Source organism: Agelaius tricolor, unplaced genomic scaffold, assembly GCF_023055355.1.
Source record: "Agelaius tricolor isolate 1412-34295 unplaced genomic scaffold, bAgeTri1.0.p SCAF_3, whole genome shotgun sequence".
Classification (NCBI taxonomy): domain Eukaryota; kingdom Metazoa; phylum Chordata; class Aves; order Passeriformes; family Icteridae; genus Agelaius; species Agelaius tricolor.
In genome coordinates this window covers 3875917-3897898 of record NW_027269263.1, presented here as the reverse complement: position 1 = coordinate 3897898, position 21982 = coordinate 3875917, and the positions used below count along the sequence as shown (strand labels likewise).

The 21982-nt window shown below is 41.3% G+C and overlaps 1 protein-coding gene across 1 annotated transcript in view; it reads right to left on the bottom strand.

Annotated features, from left to right (window-relative positions):
• DCP1B (decapping mRNA 1B) overlaps nucleotides 1–17241 on the bottom strand; it is a 40389-nt gene extending 23148 nt beyond the window's left edge. Inside the window, exons 1-3 of the mRNA XM_071422190.1 lie at nucleotides 17068–17241; nucleotides 15874–15914; nucleotides 13610–13737 (exon numbers count right to left, since the gene is read on the bottom strand). Coding sequence (XP_071278291.1) covers nucleotides 13610–13737; nucleotides 15874–15914; nucleotides 17068–17202 — 304 coding nt within the window. The 5' untranslated portion in view covers nucleotides 17203–17241. The remainder of the gene's footprint in view (nucleotides 1–13609; nucleotides 13738–15873; nucleotides 15915–17067) is intronic.
• Between the last annotated feature and the right edge of the window lie 4741 nt (nucleotides 17242–21982).

Here is a 21982-nt window from a genome sequence, read left to right as displayed (position 1 = left end):
CTGAAGAGAGAACTGTTAAAACAATTTTATTCTAAAATAAAATAACCACAAAATATGCAGCAACAAAAGCCCCAACAAAATTAAAAAGCCCCTCCAGACCCCTTTCCCCAAAAGCAAATGGTTTAAGAGTGGGCAGTGATTGGCAACATTACTGAAGTCAAGAATAAGTTCGTCACCACCATCTGTTTAATTGTTCTTGGAACTATGCCTTAAAAATCAAGACAAAATTTTGTTAATAGAATGGACCCTGAAACATTTCTACCATCATCTATCAGTTGTGAAATTTGGGGGACCAATTTGCAGACTTCCAGATAGAGCCAGTAATTATTTCTGGCTTCATGAGGCAAAAAAAGGACAGCACAGACATGGTGGATGGTTTAATAAATCATGTCTGTGATTCTGCTGTGAGAGACTGACTTCAGGCAGATTTTTAGTCCAAATTTATCAAAAATTTTTATGAAGAAAAATCAACTGTGTATCTGTCAAACAGAATAGGGCCACTGGAAAGCCCTCTAAATGGCCTCAAAGCTGAAGTTCTGTTAGTACTGCAGGAAAATTTAAAGCCCATTGATGCACTTATTTCCATAAAGCTCAGCAGATGTAAGAGTCCATCAGCAGGTTCTTTACTTTTTTTGGAAAAGAGCCCAAATGCAAAATGTATTTGCAAGATTTCCCTTAAATATGCCTTCTGTTGATGCTACAAGAAATTTTTAGTCCTGACACAGGAATAGCATCTATGTTATGATCCATCTGGCTTAGAGAATTTTTTTTTTCCCCCCACACCACTGGTTTTCCAGTCACACCTCTTGCCATTGCATCATCAGTTCCAAATAATTTTTCAATCATGATGGTGCGTGACACTGAAATTAAAGCAGGAAGGCTGTGGATGCCAGGCTATCAATTTCTGAAATAACAAGTTGTTCTTGAGAAATATTTTTTCTTATAAATAGGCTCTCTTAAATAACAAATGGTTCCCGTTACTATTTCACAATAGACTTCCAAAATGTCCCTGTCAGACGAGAGTTCCATAAGCTAAAAACTACATCCAAATATCCTCATTCAACGCAAGAAGGGCTCCTGTGAAACAAAAACCCACCAGGGAAAGGCTTACTGGAAAACAAATGCAACTCCTCAACACCTGGAAGGATTATTTTTTTAGCTTACCTGTGCTCTATATTCCCTGCTAACTTTCTAAAGCAAACAATAAAACATACCTTCAACACACTGAAATGAAGCCAGGCCCTGATGCACAGAAATCAGCTGAGCAGAACACAACAATGCCTTACACAAATCTGGGCTAAATATAAATCTCTACCTTCCATCAGCAGAAAGGCTTATACCAAAAGGAGACTGTCACAAGTGGAAGAGGTTAAACTAGAAACCTTTTCTTGATTCTGTGCATTTCCCAAGCTAAAAGAGCACTGCTCAATCAAGAAGTGGACAACACAGCTTTTCCAACCTGGAGACAACAAAAAAAAAATTGCTTTTATTGGAAAGAACAGAAAGGAGAGCTACCTTCAGTGTCTCAATTTCCAGCCTTTCCTTTTTCTTTCCACTATGTTAAGAAAAGCAGCAGCCTCTGTGTGTTTCTTGTGGAGTATCTGGGCTTCCATTCCCATAGGGAAGAGCTGCTCTGCTGCCTGTGACACACACAGCTGGTAGAGGACTCACCAGGATTCTCACATCAAGGTTTTCATTTATAATTTAGTCCAATCTAAGAATATGTTCCCAATTATTTTTAAAGTGCATCTCTGAGGTACCTGCCAAAGGTACACCTCTAATTCCACAGCTATAGTTAAGTTCAAGGTCAAATTGTTTTCCGAACTCTGACAATGCCATTTCCCAGGATATTAGCAGAGAAGGGAAAAAAGAGAAGACTATTTTAACCTCAAATAGGTGTTCAATAGCATGTCATTTTTTCCTGAAACCCGAATTTTTACTATAATCAGTATGATGAGCTGTCACTCCAAATGGTTTAACTCCCACAAAATAATGAACAACTTCAGAAAGGGCTTCATGAAGAAAATAAGCAACCTTAACTATACATGATGTTTCTAATTCTGACTGTTGTGATCTCATCTCTTATTTCTCCACTGCATACCTTCAGATCCTAAGTCATGGAAATACATTTGCAGATCTGGACAGAGTTCTTAGCCTGCAACAATAAAAGTCTGAGTGACTTGTATATCCTTGTTCTTGGAACAAGAAACACATAAGAAATACCCTAAGATAAGAGAATTTAAACCCTCCATTTTTGTATTTTTCCATTTGTATACTCTATTTACAACACCATTTGGACAGGCAATTTTTTCATTTTTCCTACACCATCTCTAATTCTAAAATGGTTAGAAAAATAATTTTAAAAGTCCACATAGAAATAGGCAAAAGTCAACTACTCCTCCTGGTATCTCAATCAGTTAGTTGATATTTACAGCACATATTATGCATTCCCTTTTATTGCTTTGCCACAGCCTGTTAACAGGTTACAGTCCACAATTAAAGAGTTCTCTACTCTTCTGTAGCCATTCCTTCTCTTGCAGTCAGCTGTTACACTGCCTTCAGCAACATCTGCTTGTCTGTAGAGCTGCAGACAGAAACTTTGCAGCACAATTTTTAGCAATAAAATACAATTTCACAGGCACAGAAAGGACGTTCACTGTTCTCCCAGAATGACAGGCAAACTATGGGTAGGTTCACACTGCGTTCACAAGCTAAATTTCACCCTGAACCCTTTATCATTCACATATGGTCACTGCATTTTTACATGCTTGAAAGCTGAAGGATCATTTAAGTATTAATGTTTCACTTGCCTTTCTCCTGTGAAATTGCAATTTAGTAATTTCTTTCATGAAGACAGAAATATACCCCTTTGAAGTACCTTGTTGCTTTTTTTCTTTGATTACTGTAATTCTATTTTAATGTATCTGTATCTATTTTAAAATTTATTTTAACAATTGAAGTTAGTGTTCAGATTATTCAGAAGCTTACTGATTTTTCTATAACGTTGCACACAAGACATTCTGTGTGCAAGAATATAAAACATTCTGTGTATATGAAGAGAGAAACAATGCACTCTTGAGATCAAGTTTGTCAGCAAGAAAATGTAATTTAAGTAGTAAACACTTTTTTATTTAACCTGTAATTCAACTGAAAAAGAAAAAAACCCCTCACATTTATCAAATTCATGTTATATTAGGACTTAGATATTTCACAATAGCAGCACTGGGAGGTACCCTACAACTCTGAATCCCTGATTATAGACTAGAGATACAGTCATATTTAAATAAAAATTTGGGATTATTGCATGGGATTATTTTCACTGCAGCAACTGTATTGTTTCCACACAAAGTAAAAATATGTATTTCATTTTGCTTCAGAAGTCAGCAGTGTTTTACTAGCTTATGCATAATCCCTTAGGAATAAAACTTAACAGTAATCATCATCTGCTTCCTCAGTCTCTCCCCTCCTTCAGTTTTTAACTCTCAGTGCAAATTTGAACATCTGCTTTGCTTTCGGTTAAAGAGTGTTAGAAAGAGAAATATTCACATGAGAGAAACCAGAATAAAAACAACAGGTAACAATAAACAGAAAGGCAGCAAAGCCCTGCAGAGAGACATAGCATACTCACAAAAAAAAAATTCCGATGTTATTTCTCTCCTTTTTCTAATTATTATGAAATTTCATGAACTTGTTAATTGAGAGATGCTACACATGCCTGTATAGAGGATTTAATACTGTATGCTGTTTAGGAAAAGATACTGAAATTTTACAGAAAGGCAGTTTGACAGAGCCAAAAGAATTGGTACAGCTCAAACAGAAAGTCCATGTCCTGTCTAAGACAATAGGCAGCAGCAGATGATCCACAGAATGAATCTTCTTAGTCCCTTCACTGCTGACTTCTGACCTGAAGCTTTTGTCTTACATTACTTCCTTTTTTTTTTTCCACCCCTGGCTACAGAGTCTCTCTGGTTGGTTTAATGCATGTAAATAATACCTCTGTTATGCAAAGGGATTATTAAAACAGGATCTAAAAGTCCTGGGCATATGTATGCCCACAATAACGACGCCAGCAGGAGAAACCCACTGGGTATTTTCTGAGATTGATTTTTAGCAATGCATGATGAAGACTTTATGAAAGGAGGTCCTGTTGCAAACCCCACAACTGGGCTGCAGCCACAGCCATTGAAGCAGAGCAGGCAGCAGGCATTAAGCCCAGTGCTGTTACTGGTTTGGAAAGCAGTTAAGACAAAAAAGCAACACTGCCTTTGCAGCCTGAGTGAAATTCCACTGGAGCACTTGCACCATGTTCCTGTATATAACACATTCCTTGTCCTTTAAAGGGTATGCTATCTTACACTTGGGAAGGGTTTCTTTCCTCTTCCCTCCTGTAATTGAAAAGTATTCTTTACTGCCGATTTAAGGTTTGTTTTGACAAAGAGAGCACTGATGAGGCACTCAAGAGCTTGTATTAAATCAAAGTTAGACAGAAGTGAGCAGCTTGTATATGTGCTGTGGGATACACTTGCTCACATATTTATCTTCCATGTTTTGAGAGAAGGTTACAAATATTTTTATATATATACACACATATAAAAGAGTGTGAGTAAGCAAGCTCACATTCCAAGAGAAGTTTTCTGGCTATGTCAGGAGTGTAGTCCACCCTCTGCTAAGCAAACCTATTTTTTTCAAGCACAAGAGGATATTATCAGAGGAGCCCGTGTGGATATACAGAAACCAGAGATCGTCATGGCTCGCTGAGGTGATGAGCTGATGGGTGGATGGCGCCCATTATCTTCACTCCTCAATCCAAGTTTTCCTGAAAAACGGACAGTGGGAGGAGGAGGCTCCAACTCAGCACAAGGCACAGAGGACAAGCAAAGGATTAGGAGTGAACAGCAAGAAAAGGAAGGAGAATGCAAATGATATTGAAAACGTTTCGAAGAGCTAGAAAATAGTTCCTAGATTAGAAGATCCAGTTGTCAGCAATTTAAAACAAAATTCAGCTTTTAACTTCTGTACAAGGCTATTACATAATCCTGAAGCAAGGAAATTAACCAAAGGGAATGTGCCTTTACTATCTATAGAAAGAAAACCACTTAGCTTCAGCTGCTTCAACGCTCCTTGGAATTCTAAAATGTTTCAAGCCTTGGTTCGGCAGGCGTATCACCCCCTGCCCAGCCACCAGCCAGGGGAACCCGACGCCAAGTACAAGGGGAAGCTGGTGCATGAAACTCAGCTGAACTGCTTCTACATCAAACCTGGAGGTAAGAGAGCATCACCCACTCGTGTGCACACAAACTGTACTCACAGCTGCCTAAAGTGTTGCCTTCCTGTTTAACTAGAGCAATCTGTGTAATGTAGGAGACCAGCCTAATACCTCACAGCAGTATTTGGTGATAATGTACTGGGAAGCCCTGAATGTGTGATCACACTACCACAGGATTTAGATAATTCTAGTAATTCTCAAACCTGGGGAGTTAAGTAGATGAACAGCTTCTCTTAGTTATATATTGTATTTTGAGCATCTACTGAACATTGCTTTCCTACTTCCACTGTGACATGATTAAAAAAAAGGAATGCAAGTATAAGGAAAATGAAATAAATGTATTTTTTTTGTTGTAGACAAAGAGGCTAAGAAGTTTAAAACACAGGAAAGCTGGAAATACTAAATACATGTGTGCGTATGTGAAGGGATTAAGCTGCAAATGCGGTTACACAAGGGATTTGTGAAAAGCAACCAGCTCTGGAATAGCCTTGTTTGCAGGAGAAATACATAGGCACTCCTGTACATATTCCCCCTGCTCCTGAAACACCTAGCATTTTATGCTGTGCAAGGAGGGATGTGTGAGGCAGAGGGCATACAGGTAGTCACGTGAAAATAACCCCTCTGAAAAAAAAAAAAATCATTATCTGCTGCAAGCCCAACTCTTGAGCATTGCTGCATCATATGCCTATCTTATCTTGAAAAGACGCCAGGAATGCCCAGCACTGGCACTACGCTCTCCACAGTAAACCTCCAGACAAGCTAATTTGTTACTTATATGCTGACATCCATAAATGGGAAACAAAGACTGTGTCTAGCAGATATATGCAGCATTACTCTCCTGCCATCCCATACAGAAACTCATCCCCAAAGCTGGGATGTTTGACACATGGTTCTAACTCTATTCCATACCCTTTTCCTACTGATTTGTTTGCCCAAGCTGAGATACAGCTGCACCGCACACAAAATAATTATCAGCCATCTAAAAACTACACAGCCTTCTTGTCTTAGCTTCCTAACCTGTTTCTTCTCACATGGCATATTCTGACTTCCAGACTGGGCTGAAACTGAAAACCTACATTAGCATTGGTGCACTTCTTTTCCTTAACTTTTTTTTAAGCACCTTCAACACACAACAGGAAAACATCATTACAGCAAAAAGATGGCTGCAGTCATCACAGTTACAGCTGCAAAAAGGCACCTGACAAACCAAAACCCGTTTGCTTTGCTCAGCCAAAGGCTTCCACAATTGGCACAAAATCCTCAGGGTAGGAAGGGTGAGGAAGAAACAACTAAAACATCCTGTTTAGAAAGTTTGAATAGAAAATATCTGTGCTGAGTTGGGTGCCATGACCGGGGACGTGGTGTTACGCATCAAAAATTAAAACTTAAGGCCTTCAGCAGCGGTGTCTACAAATTCCACTGAAAAACATAAATTGTATTTAGTTTAAAGGAAAATATGAATAATAAGGCAGCCCTGCAAAAACTAAATTTAGAAATACTTATTAGTACAAACAACTTCACTTTAAAAGCAACAAACAAAAAGGAAATTTGTAGTTCTTCCTCCTCGGTTTTTTAAATATGAACTGTAAAAACCTAAATCATAGAACATTACTCTCCACAATACCCAGATAAAAAACCCCAAACACCCTAAAGCTGAATTAATTAATAGCTGCTACTCCTAGAGTCACAATAATAATTCAGTTTGGCTGGGGCCTCTGCAGTTCACTTAGTCCAGTGTTCTGCTCAGAATAGTGGCAGCTTCAGTATGGGGAAAGAAGAAATCATGATCAACTACAAGTTGCCATAAAAAACTATATTCTATGGCACTTTTTCAGTTGATTTATTTTTAATTTATTTTCATGCTCCCTTCCCTAGGTTAAAAATCCACTCCTCCTTCCATGGATTTAAGCAGAGTTTAGCCACAGGTTTCAAACCCTGAAAATTTTGCACTGTCAAACAAGCAAGCCAAATAACCTGACTGCTAAAGCATAATTACTGATGTTAAAACCCTCTTTCCATGAGCCAGCACTGCTGCATGTCCATCTACCCCTGCCTGAACTATTAACTTATGCCATCAAGTTATAATAATATTTTTATATTTCAGTAGGTAGGCATTAAAGATTTTCAGGTAGCCTTGAAAATTAAAATGAGACAGAAAGCATGAAAACCTAACATATAAAGGCACATATTTTATGGTTTTAGGGATAAAAATGTAAATTGGTATCTACACTATTTCCAAGGGGCAGTTTATTATTTTCCTTGACATTCTGAAGTAATTTTTACCATTTTCTAAGCACATTAAAATCATTGGTTAGTTGAAGTATAGACCACAAAGGCAGGAGCTATATGGGAAATGTAGTAGAAAATTAGTAATGCCTTTATCTATGTTTTTATAAACTGGTTTATGAACAGGTAATTTGAGTGCAGGTACAAGGAAGTCAATAAACTGAGTGCCAGGATCCATCTTGCATGAAAAAAAATTATCATCATTATGAATCCAATAAATAGAGGCAGTTAAAAGCTTGCTTACTTCTCTCAAGAAAATTTGCAGATTACAAACTATAAAACAGTTAAGTTGGACAGAAACTTAAACAGGTTTCCAAAAAAAAAATGCATGCAACATGACAAAGTTCATGCTGCATCCTTCATTTTCTGGGTTTAGAATTAAAAACATTAATTAATTTAAAACATTAATTACTTTCAGCATGAATGTTTCCTTTGGAAATTTAAAAAAGGAAAAGAATGCCTGTGCTCAAGAGTGTTAGTATTCCAACACTCTCAGTAAAACTGAGGTCTCACTTTAAGGCCAGGAACATCCAGGGAAGATAACCATGACCTCTGCTGTTGTTCTGCCTTGCTGGACACACAATGAATTTTTAAAATGCTGATCAAAGGAGAGAAACTGGAATGGAAAAGAGGAGGGATTTGTTTGTATCTCTGAAACAAAAATGTCTCCAAGGACACAACCTCAGGTAAAGCACAAACATTTGCATTCTCAGAAATGGCACTAGTCAGTCCAGGCAGACTTTTCAAAACAGCTTTACCCAAAACTGTTTAGCAAAAAACAGGCTGAGAAGGATACATCCCTAAGAAGGGCAAGGCCCTTCTGCCAAAATTACCTAGTATTTCTACTAATAAAGTTTGAGTTTGCACTTTTGGGTCAAATTGACAAACACTTTTCAAAGGGTTTTAAACTACAGAAATATTTTCCTAAACAAAACACGCAGGTTGCAGCAGGCCAGAATAATAGTTCTGCAAACAAACTTAAGCTCAAAAAACCTGGTTGTTTTGCTTTGTTAAGCTCAAAAAACCAGTTGTGACAAAAACATTGCATTTTGTGTGATGATGCAGCAACAGAAAGCCATGTAATGTTTCTGAATCAGTAGACCCCTGATTTGCAGACATTTAGAGAAAAAATAATACAAACTGGACTAAGTCAAACACATTTACAGGTATTTGTTTCAAAATTCTGAAAGAGGAAGGAGCATTTGGAGAATAATCAATTGAATATACATTTCTATTTTCTGCATTCATCCTTTTGGGGTTGTGATACTGGACCTGATATTGAATGTTGGCAGGACAGAGGCTGATAAATGAGGCTCTCCTTTCTAAACTGGTATTTTTACCCAAACCAAAAACATCAAACAGAAACTCTGTTACATCATAAAGACAAAGGCTAGAATATCTGTTTTGCCTGTTTCAATTGACCAAGGAGTCAATATGCAGAAGGCCAAGTCTAAATATAGACACAAGGAAATTTAAGCACCAAATGCTGGTTTAATTCTCAAATTAAAAAAAAAAAAAAAACAGAAGAAAGAAGAGGTTTAAAATACACAATTACACAATAAAGTAGTGTAGATTATGAACACATTTCAAGGGGAAAAATACACTATGGTAGCCAAAAGAGGACTGTTTTTCATCATATATTCTTTTTTACATATTACTCTGATTTTCTTCTTGTTGCTTCCTACCTTTTCCCTTCAGAAGTAGACTTGTAAGGTCTTCAAGCTAAGATGTTTTTTCAAGAGAAATGCTACTTGCAAGGTCACTGCAGAGGTGGGATACTTATAATCCATTTGTATTTTTATCAGGATGTATTTCCTTAGAAGGGTGAACTAAAATGTGCCACAATCAGTCTCAAAAGAAGAGTTGCTCTATTTAAGAGCACTCATGGATACTGTAACAATCTAATAATGACAGCTAATAGTTTGAGGAAAATATAAACTGTTACCTTTTCCTAAACATTTTACAAGCACTTGCCCCCAAGCATCTATTTGGTAAAATTTTCATACATAATTATGAACTATGGAGGAAGAAAAAAAAAACAACAACCCACAAACCACAGATAAAACCCACAAAATTTCTTTAGACAGCTGGCAAACTTCCCTCTCCCTCCCATCCCATTTACCAGATGTCTCTGCAGTGTAGGAATCTGGGAAAATAATACAAAATGTTCAGGGTTCTGATGGACATATGGCAGCAGGTTAAAGTGAAAAACTGAAACAAGTGTAAGGTTATGTACAAAGCACGTGTGTCTGGACAGATTTGCCAAAACCAGGCATGTCTGCTCTGCTTTGGTAGCACCTGCTGACCCTCTGCAAAAGCCCAAATTCAGCAGACACCTTTCACTAGGAAGGCTTTATCCCATTTCAGGCTCAGGAGATGACAGGAGCAAAGCCCTTGCTACAGTGTGGCACAGAAGTGAAAAGAAACTTCTGTGTCCAAAGAGGTGCAGAAACTGTCAGAGAGAAATACTGGCTGACATGTCACACCATTTCTTTCTCCACTCAATATAGCAGAAAAGTACCCAATTAACCTGTATCAGATCACTGTCACAATTAGCATACTATTTTAAGGTAGGCTCTTGTGTTCTTGGCAGCTAAAATGCTCAAGGTGAAGCCAGTTCTGAGATAAGCAACTTAATATTCCCCCAACTCCCTGTTTGCTATAAGCATCAAAAGCAGAATTCAGTGATGAAAAGGTAAATGAGTGAAATCAAGAAATAATTCCCTGACCCAGCACACAGACAAAAACACCTGGTACAGGAGAGTGGGGAATAGCTGTAATTATTATACAGCTGCTAAAGGGAGAAAATTAAGGTAATTTAATCAATAATTTACTGCTGTATATTTCTTCTGAACTATCTCATATCAATCAGCATCAAGGCTTAAGCAGCAGGCTCTGACTATTGGTTTTCCCAATAACTATCAGGAAAAAACTAATGAAAAAAAGTAATAATTATGTAGTTAAGATTAGTCAAATATATAACTCATGAAAATTTAAAAATTGTTAGATCACCTAAACAAAACCAGAACTACTGTCTTGCTCTCAGAAAGCAAGCATCTAAAATTGCAGTTAACTACAGAAGTTTAAAGGTCACATTGAAAATTGCCCGTTTGAGCCATAAACCTTCTGTTCCTTGGTGGACAAAGATTTCAGCTGGCATGGAAAACTGTAATTCGAGCTTCCCTCCTGGCTTTGAAATGAATAACCCCAGCTCTACCCTAACAGATTTCCCAAAAAAACCTTTACTGTGAAAGAGTGGATCAGAGCAAACATTAACTGGCACGCATCCCAAATCCAGCCTGAAAAGTCCTGGAATTAGACTGTGCCTCCAACATGGTGTTCAGACAATAATTCAACTTAAGATGACCAGGATCATATGAAACAATAAATGAAATATGGAAAAAGAAAGTAAAAAGATTAAATACAGATTAAATACACCTTTTTTTTAAAGCATTTCTAAAACTTACATTTATTGTGTACAGTTTTGGAAATTTTTTCTATTGATCATATACTGGATACAAAGCAAGCCTTACATCACAAAATGTTGTTGGGCTTGTCCAGTACACAAGCACCACCTTTTGCTGCCAAAAAGATTTATTTTAGACTGTGAGGTACAACCAGCCACAGATACTCAGCTGTACAAAATGAATTTTGAATATTGGAAGAAACAAAACAATGGGCAAGGCCAGCAATTTAAAAATGCAGAGGAAATTGTTAGTTTTGTTAGATGCGATAAGGAGACCTGTATGAAAAGCAGCCTGAGAAGTCAAACAACAGGTTAGAAAAAGATAATTTGTTTCCAGATACTGTTAAGTATTACTGTCAAACTGTTCAGTGTTCTGCAGAGTAAACAGCTGTCCCTGAGTACTCCTTGTTAGTATGTGAAAGCAGGAGATAAAAATAGTACCACAGCATAAGGGCCTAAGCAGCCCAGTTCTGTAAAGTTCATTTAACAATAAACCTCAAGCCTTAGCTTTGCAAAAAACTATAAAGGCAAGTTGTACAAGAGCAAGAAAATATTCATAAAGAAAATTCAAGAGGATATTCAGAACTGTATTTGGATGAGACCCTTGTGAAAACCCACAATTATTGTTAAGGAGATCCCTTTATTTCATGTTGCAAAGGCCTTGAAATACAAAATAAGGAGGAAAGGGCAAGAGGTATGTGCAACTCAATGAAGAAATCACCACATGAACTGTAGGGTCCTAAAGAAAACCTGGACAACTCAAATGAATTGGTAAAAATTGTCTTCCAATTTGCTCTGGAAACAGATGTCTTCATGAAAATCTGAGAAAACAACAGCTTTTGCTTTGAACTATTGACACCTTCAGTTTTCTTGAAGAAATAGTAATTTAGCCTTTTAAAGAATATTTTAGGAAGATAAGCAGCTAGTGGTAACATAACCTTATACCAGAACTCACCTGATACTGACAGAATTTATAGGGTTTTTTTTGTAAAAACAAACATGAATCTGCTCTCAGACAACCAAATTCACAATTCAATTAAGAGGTACAGATTTACCCATGGTTAGATCAAACAGCTAACCCTGGTAAAAATCAGATCCACAGACCCAGGCATCCTGCTCAGAAGCACAGGCTGCTACTAATATTTGAGACCCTGCAAATCTAAAAATTTCATGTCTCTTAGTGAAAAAAGAGCTTACATCCCCCAACCCCTGATTTTCCTCTTAGTAAAAAAAATAAACAAATTACAATTTATGTGCAGTAATCAGACTAAAAACTTATTTTCTGTCACCACAGAATTATGCAAACTAGTAATTACTCATTATACCACTTGTGTCAACAAAACTGAAAAATTAATAGATCAGGTTTCAAAAGGTAGATGTTGGTATATGCATACATAAACTCCTAATGAAGTTTCAAAATGAGATTAAACAAGATTACAGCTACATAAGAAAAAGCCTTCAAAATCAGATGGAATAAAGAGGTGTCACAGTACTTAAAATCCTGATGTCTGGCCCAGTCTAGGTTAGCCTGGAGATGTCTGCAAGTCTTTTCAGTTTGCTTCTGAATTCCAATTCTTTGTCAGCTTAGAAAATAGTCTCAAAAATAGCAGTTTCATTTAGGCTATTTAGAATGTTCTTCCTCCATTGCTTCTACCACACAGTGTGTGTGAACAACAGGATTCCCTCTTGATCTATTTCCCAACTCCACATTAGTTTATGAAATAAGAAGGTCTAGCAGATTATCAAATCAAGCTACTTTGCAAGCCACGGATTGCTTTTGCCTTTACTTCATCCAGAGGGAACACTTGAGCATCACAGTTCACACAAACCACTTCTGAAATCTGTTTTTATGCACAAAGGACAAAGGCCAGATCAGGTACTACAGCTCTGCTTCCAAGCACAGCTACAAAGTGAATTTACAACTGCTCCCTGCACATTGTAACAGTCTGTGTGCAGATCTGCATGCACAAATAAGCTTCCTCATGTCTTCCACTCATTGCTGAGCTTGCCTGACACTTGCTAATTCTTGTGCAAAGATAATCAACAGAAAGCCCAAAGTAATAACTCTGTCTTTCAGCGGGGTTTAAATTAGACTCAGCATTATGTTGTCAAGAGTTACCCCTAATAGCTGAGGCGCAACCTGCCTTCCAACGTGCTCTAAGAACAGGGTTCTGGAGCTGGAGCAGAACACAGGGCCTGGATTGGCTGCATTTGTCTATTTTTATACAGAAAATCAAGACTACAAATATTACACTGAGACTTCCCAGCAGTGACTGGGGTGCATTCAGAAAAGACACACACACACATGCACACTTTCTCTCAGCCCATCACACACAGGCAACCACAAACATCCACAATTTGTCAGATAAATGAGGAGATCACTCCTAAGCACATCCTAATACTTTCTTTAGTAGAGTGGCATTTTAGGGAACACTGGGCAATTCTTCTCTTTCAGCACATCAAAAAAGCAAAATCCATTCCTCCAGTTTCACCCCTTGAATGCTGCAGTCCAAGCACTTGGACTACCTTAACCAAGAACAGACTGAAGAGAAGCTGACTCCAATATTTAACCCAGCGTGTCACATACTTACACCTGGCATTTCTGTAGAGCAGAAAAGGGTCCTGGAGCTGGAAATCGAGGTCTTTAGTAATGGGTTCTGTTCGGTTTTCCATGCTCAGTCTGTTCATTATTGTGAAACCATGCCTTGGAGAAGCTGATCTGAAAAGGGACAAGTAGATATCCCATCAAGTCAAGGGAAAAGGTAATCACCACAATTTCTTTGTTGGGTAGAGCTCCAAATCAATTATTTATTTCTAAGAGATGCTACAAAAGTCTAATTTTGTTGCCAAGGAAATAACAATTGACTCTTGCAGTTTTGGTAATCCTTTTAATCATGGCAAAGGCCTACATTATGTATGAGAAATAAACAGACCATCAGCATCACATGATCCAATGCCACCATCTACCCTACAGCTCCTTGCTGGACTAGAAAGCAGCAATCAAACCAAGTCAGAGCAAGGCAAGCTCTCAGCACTCAGGTGAACAACTGCAGATACTAACAGTCATCAAAGAGAGAATTTTCTACACCACCTAAAATGTGAGGATAAAAGCCACCATGTGAGAAACTGAAACAGGTTGCCCCAGAGCAGCTGTGAATATGCTCCCATTCCTGAATAATCCCTGATAAATGATGAATCTAAGCCATGCTATGACTCTAAGTCATTATGCTCATTCATGGAGATTACACTTCAAGTCACTTAGATTAAACTGTTAAACCTGTCATGATCCTGACAGGAGACACTCCTTTACAAACCAAGTTTGGCAATAAAGAAAAAGATGATGGCCAAACATTTGGGAAAAGTGCCATCTCTGCTTAATTGCTGGTGTGTGGATTTCTCTATGAAACCAAGATACTGGAACCTGTATTACAGGATTGGAGTCAACCAAAGAAATCATCCTTGTTTGCAAGGGTCAATATTTCACTTCAAACAAACAAACAAACAGTCCACTTCCACTGGTGTTCATCCAGTTGGAAGTCTGATTTTTTGACTGTTCCTCGAATTCACAAAGATGAGCTGGGCAGTGAGTGAGTCAGCCCAAGTAAATTAGTAACATCATTTTATATTGTGACTAAGGTAATGAGAAGAAACAGCACCAGTGGTCTCCAATCTGTCTGCTGGCAGTGTGTTTTCCACAGGACTTCATAAATTTGTTTGTAGTCACAGAAAATTAAAGTTAAAACTGACGATGAAGGCAATGCGTGCTGTTACTCACAGTTTACAACCTGTTCCATACTGCTGCCTAAAGTGCAGCCAGGCAGTGCCCTAAATGGAAACTTCCTCAGGCAACAAAAACAACAGTGAAAGATAGCAAATACCAGAAGGACCAGGTTTCATGTTGTCAGTTCTTGAGCTTGGAAACCAACATACCAGGAAATACTGCTTCTGTTTTGCAGCACACAAGTCACCACATCCACCTCGTGCCAGCACAACAAAGGTTTCCTCCTGTGGCGGTAAACTTACAGCATCTGATCCCCACTGACCCGAGAGCAGCTTAGAAAAACTGCTGATGACCATCACCACTGCAGGGGCTGAAACCAGCACTCCCACTTCCCACAAAGCTCCCAGGCTCTTGGGCCTCTCTGTCACCTCACACACTTCTCAAAACCATCTCCTGCTTTTTCAGCACTCCTACCAGATCCTCTTTGACACAAAAGCTGGAAAAGTAACTTTCTGCTTTGGTGTTACACTCAGCAGCTACTGCAAAAGCTGCTGACCGTGCAACCTTCTGATTTTAACAGCAGTCACAGAGAAATGCTGGGGCACCAACATGGAATCCCCACAACAGAACAAACACATGTGCTACAACAAATGGTGCAAAAAATGAGGTTCTGAAAGCCACAACCAGAGCTGCTGCTAAAAGAAAGCATGAAAAACATCCAAAATGTTGGATGAAATACGCATGAAAAATGAACAGACACAAGTAGTATGAAAGTTCCCTAAGTAGGGGACACAATATTTCAAAAGCTCTGCCATTCCCTTCCTTTCAGCAATATAATTATTTATTTCACTCTTTTTTGTTCAAACAATTTTAAATTGCAAATCCTATTTAAACCATCACAGAAGATTTCTACAGTTTACCAACACTGACATTTAAAGCACATTTGGAAGTCTTATCAAAATACAAGTTCATGTCTCCTTCAAAGGGTTTTTCTTCCCACATTTGCTTCTGGCAGTTTCAGTTTCTTTTCGCCCCTGAACAAAGGGGAGCATTTTATTTCATTCAGCCATCCTCCATCCCAGCCAGCTTTGCCATATCCACAGATTTCACCTGTACATGTCAAAATGTGCTCACCTTGTGTAAACAAACAGTGTTCCCTCCACATCTGTCTTCTCCTGAAGAAAAGGAACATTAAGAAAGTTGAAAACAGGGCAGTGTTTTGGTCACCACCAGTGAGCCCCCTTTTCTTTGTTTTACCACTACCATCAGCTACACCTCTCTCACCCAAAAGCCAGGAAAAAATTACTTAACCAAATTTCATGGGTAGGTGGTGAGAGGCTGGAGCTAGCACAGGTCACCATGCAGCTGACCCAGGGTTTGAGGTAAGATATGGAAGTGGGTTCATTCTAGGCTACACCTGAGCACAACACACAGGCAAGAGGCAGAGAGAGGAGTTTTCAAAGGGCACCTGCCCTCCGGGGTGTTGTTTGGCAGAGAAATGGGGGAAAACAACACAAAAGGCAGATTGGGCAGGTTCTTCAGACACAGGTCCTGAGTCTCACTGTTACAACAAGCCAAGAACCACCTGCCAAGAGCCTAAATGTTCTAATACCTAGAGTTTCCCCAAGGTAATTATGTTTGTACATCCTACAACAATGCTTTTAGCACTGGTAACTCCACCACTCTTTTGCACGTGTTTGGGTTCCATTACAGGTGTTGGAAGGGCAGAGGAGCGCCTGAGGCCCAGAGCCCTGAGTTAAACCCCAGCCCTGGCTTAAACCCCAGCCTTCCATGGCCTTGGGATAAAAACCAGCCCTGGGTTAAACCCCAGTCTTCCATGGCCTTGGGATAAAAACCAGACTTGGTTTAAACTCCAGTCTCCACAGCCCTGGGTTAAACCCCAATCTTCCATGTCCTTGGGCTAGACCAAGCCTCCTCAGCTTTAAATAAACCCCAGTCTCCCACGGCCTCAGGCTAACCCCAGCCTACACCACCCCAGATTAAACCCTTTTCTCCCACAGCTTCACGTTAAACCCCAGCCTCCCCCGCACGTGGCTGAACTCCTCCATCCTGCAGCCTCCCAGAGCTCCATTCCCGGGCACCCCGTGGCCCCTCAGCGTGCCCAGGCCAGCTGTCCGTAGCAGCCCGGGCACACTGCCGGGGCACACCGGGAAACACCGGCGGGCCCCTCTCGCTCCCCCGCCCTCACACCTCGCTGGGGGGCGGGGCCTGCCGGGGAAGGGGGCGGGGCGTGCCCGCGGGGAGGCCCCGCCCCCTCGGCGCGCGGTGGGCGTGGCGGGGCGTGGCGGGGCGGGAGCGCGCACGTACCCACTGGCTGGCGCGGTGGCCGAAGGTGTAGAGCGCCACCTGGCTGGCCACGTCCACGATGCTGCTGATGTAGGGGTCGTGCTGCCGCAGCGCCGCCAGGCTGATGTCCAGCCCCCGGCCCAGCGCCGCCGCCATCTTGCGCCCGCCGCGCAGACCCCACCAATCCACCGCCGAGCCGCGCCGCCCCGGGAGCAGCCGCCTCAATCGAGCGCCGAGCGGCCGGCGCTCAGGATGGCGGGCGGTAGCGAGGGGCGGGTCGGGGACAGGGGCTGGGACGGCGGGGACAGAGAGACGCGGGGTCGCTTGGTGTGTCCACAGCAGTACAGGGACACGCCAATCCCACACACGACACAGGGAGCCGGGCTGAGCATGGTGGCTCCAGCTACTGCCTATCCTCCTGGGAGTGCTGTGGTGCTCCTGCTGCGGCTGGGCTCATCCCTTAGGGGGGTACATGCGGGAGATGCGCTTTAGTCCAGCTTCAGGTCTCTGTAGGAAAGAGAAAGCTAAGGGGGAATCTCATACATGTCAATATCGCCAAGGGGAAAGTGCCAGACTTCAGCGGCGCCGAGAGACAGGACGAGGAGCGGCGGGCACAAACTGAAACACAAGGAGTTGCACCTCAGCGTGTAGAAGAACTTTACACTGAGGGTGGCAGGACACTGGAACAGGTGCCCAGGGTGGCCATGGGATCTCTCCGGAGACATTCCAAGCCCATCTGGAGGCGTTCCGGTGCCACCTGCTCCAGGTGGCCGTGCCTGGGCGGGGGTCGGACGGGATGAGCCCCAGAGGTCCCTTCCGAACCGAACAGCTCTGGGATTCTGTGTGGGTGCTGTTGTGTGCCTGCAGAGAGCGGGACCGAGCGCGTCCAGCCCGTGTGCCCCTGAGGGGCTCTGCCCGGCTGAGCCCCCCAGGCCAGGGAGAGCAGCGGGCCCGGAGCACTGAGCCCACAGGCAGCCCGTGTTTGCTGGCACACCCTCACACACCCCTGCACCCAGCTGAAGGGAGCAGCATTGCAAGCTAAACCATCACACAGCCCTGTGTGCATAAATATACACACAAACGCATCCACATATATATATATACACACACTCGTACGTGCAGCAAGCAGCTGAAACCTAAACAAGCATGCTATAATCTGGAGTTATACAAACAGCGAGCAACAGATAGACAAGACCAAGGATTCAGTTGCCACCTTTTCCCGTCAGGCACACATGTTTATTACTAATCTGTTGGTACCGACAGTTTACAGCAAATACATCAGCTTTATGAGGCATGCAGATAAGCTCAGTAAGTACTTCCATGGAAAAGAGTTGCTTAACCCTCCTGTCTGAACCCCCTGGTAGAGCAAGTTCTTTTTAGTTTATCACCTCGGTCACCACCTTCCCTGTACAGAAGCAGTAGGGAGATATATTTACTGCCAGAGAACTTCCAGGATGCCCTGGAAGAACCAAGGTGGTGGTAGTGGATGCTGTCTTAATTGTTTGCAATATTCCTGACACAACATTTACAAAAGGACAGTAGCTGGACAGAGGGGATGAGGTCTGCTGTTGGGTTTTCTTTCCTTCTTCTTGCTCCAGGCCAGATGGAGCCAGTGGGATAGAGAGAGCAGTAGCATCTATTCCAAGAGCACATGGGCAAGCCTAGGTAAAGAGTCCCATCATGTGAAGTGAGGATAGGAGAGAATTGAGAGACAGCAAGCTGGGAATTAATAGAATTAATGTACGGACAGTGAGTCTCTTGAGTGGAGCTAGGAGTGGCCATGTTGTCAAAAAGGACAGAAAGAAAGGCTGGTTTTTGGGACTTAGGGGAGACTATAGGTTTTATTGTATCCCAGAGGGCCACCAAAAATTGCATCACTAAGAATAAGACCTACAGCTTGCTCTGGAAGCATCTATTAGGAGAGGAAACATCTGAACATACTCTGGTTATAATCTGTCTCACTCTCATTTCCTCCTTGTCTAAAGCCACCTTGACTCATTTGGGGCTGTGATGAAACAGCTTTAGAGTTTAGAATTCTGTGGTTTTTTGTGATGCCTGTGGTAGGAAAATGGCTCTAAGCAGTTCCACTGCAAAGCTCTGGCTGACCTACAGATCCTGTAACAGCAAGGAAGATACATGGGCTCATGGTGGACAAGGAAAACTGCTGTCCTTAACGTGACCCAGAGTAGAGACGCAAAAAAACCCCCAAAACAACAAACCAAAGACCAAAAGAAAAAGTAGTAAGTAGGAAAGATGTCAGCTTTTGCTTAAATAATTAACAGATGCACATTAGTTTCTTTTTGCTGATTAAATAGTTCTCAATTCACAGTTTCCAAGCACCCTTAAGCACATTCCTCCTCATGTGCTGGGACTTCTCTTTACCATCATTTTCAATTCTTTGGCAATTCTCCTGCTTACACAAAGTCCAAAATTGTCACCAAGGATAGAAGTGTGAAACTCTTGGAGTCCCACTCCTTGACTTTTCCTCTACAGATGCTTTTCCTGCCTCCAACAATAATACTTAAAAAAAAAAAACCTGCCTTTTTTTCCCCCCCTTCAAATCTCTTGAAGCAGGCTGTCCTGTCAGATATTTTGGCTGTGTGTTTCTGTGTGTAGCTGCTTTTTATCACCTCCCTCCCAGGTCCCAGTGCCCCTCTCTCACACAGCTGGACAGACAGTTCCCTGACATTGTGTTTTGAGTCAGCAAACCTGTCAGGCTTCTGACCAGGCCTTTTTATATTTTCTGTTACACTCTGAGGTACCTTCAGTGGGTTCCAGCTGTTTTCCTGCATAAGTGGAATATAATTGCTCCTTCCATTTAGCCTGAAGTAAATATACTTAATAAAGCCATTAGTTCTGCCCTGGTTTATGGGATCACTTGATAGCAGACTAAAAATTTTCCAGTGAAACAAGACACTGTTAAGAAGAGAAACACTATGAATTCTCAAAAAAAATTAAGGATGTTTTAGCAAAAAATGTCATAGCTTAAAAACATTGATTACTTAAACTATGGTTCATTTTCTTACAGTCAGTAATCCAGTAGTTCATGACAAGTGTAAAATCAAGTCTGAATGATTTTGCTGTAATTTTGTTTATGAAACAAAGTAATTTTCTAGCTTTCAAAATGTCATCATTTCATGCAGTATATAATTAGAATCTAACTGTTTTGTCTTCTACCTACCTGGATACTGTTTTGTTAAAAAAACCCAAACCACATCTTGCTTTGGATATGGCAAGGAAAGGATTTTTTTGTAGGTAACAAATTTAGGCTAATTTAAGGCAAAATCCACACAGCATGACATTTAGAAGGTCTCCTTTAATAAAAAATGTGGACATGATTAGGCCAAACCTTTTCAAGCAGTTATTAAACCTTCACATTCAAGAAACTCTGCCGCTTTTAAAGATTCAGACATGCTTCCTCCAGCAAATTATTGGCACTGAGCATGTGATTTTCCATGGATTTATTTGGGGGCACTGCTGAGCCCCGCCTCAGGTCCCAGGCATTCAGTCCTGCCCTTCTGGCACCTTGGTTCTCGCCTGGCACAGGTGTGTGCATGGCCTCAGTGTGAACCAGACAGATGGGGGAAATGAACTGTGTGAGAAACAAGTGTTCACAGCCCTGCTGAGCTCACAGCCTCCCCCGGCTGCCTGCCTACCTGCCCACACTCACTCCTTCCTCTGAGCTGCACCTTTTTCTGATAAACAGCAGAAATCGCTTGAGCCAGTGTAATGCTGAGCACCTCATTTGCCTCACTTCCTCTTCTCCAGCCCCTTTGGAGCTGTAATTGCACGGTAGCTGCCTTTTCCTTCCTTCCCAAAGGCTGCCACAATTTTTCTCACCCTGACTGGTGGCACCACTGCTAGAGGGGAGAGTGCTGAGGCAGAACTCCTAAGATCCTCTTACTGATCCAGGGCCACTCATGTGCATTTGTGTGAAGCATTCCAGCATGCTGCTTTCCTGGGAGCAGCAGGTTGCTCTAGTAGAGCCAAAATGATCCAGCAAGGCTTGATTACCCACGCTCCACATATTCCTGGGCACGTGCCTTCAGTGCTGCACCATGGCAGCTCTCCCTCTTTGGGCCAGTGCCCTTTACTGGAGCCTGGCTGCATCCCTTCCCAGGCACAGATAATTTTATATATGTGCTCCTTCCAGCCCACTGTTATTAAGGCTCTCAGTAGCTTTGCACTGGAGCACTTTCCTCATGCTCAAAAGTTGAAATTTTAGGTCATGCTCTGAGAATGCCTCTTAACTCCAGCCCTAATAGTTAAAACAATTTTAGTCTTTTTGTTGCTAATTTATTACTTGCTGAAGGTTCCTTCATGAGTATAAGATCAGACTATTACACTTTTATCTGTTGCTGTTATTAAAATACTCTCTCTACACTAAAACTACTTTAATTCCAATTCTAACCAGCTCCCCTCCTTCCCCCATATAAACCCCAGCACATTAGGTTCTTAGCAGGCACATACTTGTCTGCCATGTAGGTCTCTAATGAAGCTTATGAGACTGTTCTGAGAATTTCTACATCATTAGTCCACAGAGATGTTGTTATTATACTAGAAAGGTTACATATTGCTAAAGTTTCATACCTCCTTGATAGTTCTTGTAGGCAGCTCCTCTAAGCATTGACTCTTCCTTCTTGCAGCAGCCAACCAACTCTAGTTCTCTCTCAATTAACCAACCCACTCTTTTATAGCACTCTTCTTCTGATTGGCTGCAGCTGTGGCCTGTTCTAATCTTTGATAATTGGCCCAGCTGCAACTCCTTAGGGGCAACATTACTTTCTATACTGCTTTTATTTTCTTATATTCTATCCCCGTACACCCAGGAATGGGGTAGCGTTCTTCAGCATTGTTGGATTTGGATTCTTCAGCATTGTTGGATTTGGATCATTTACTGTGATTTTGAGGGTTGCATTTTTCCTGCATGTAAGAG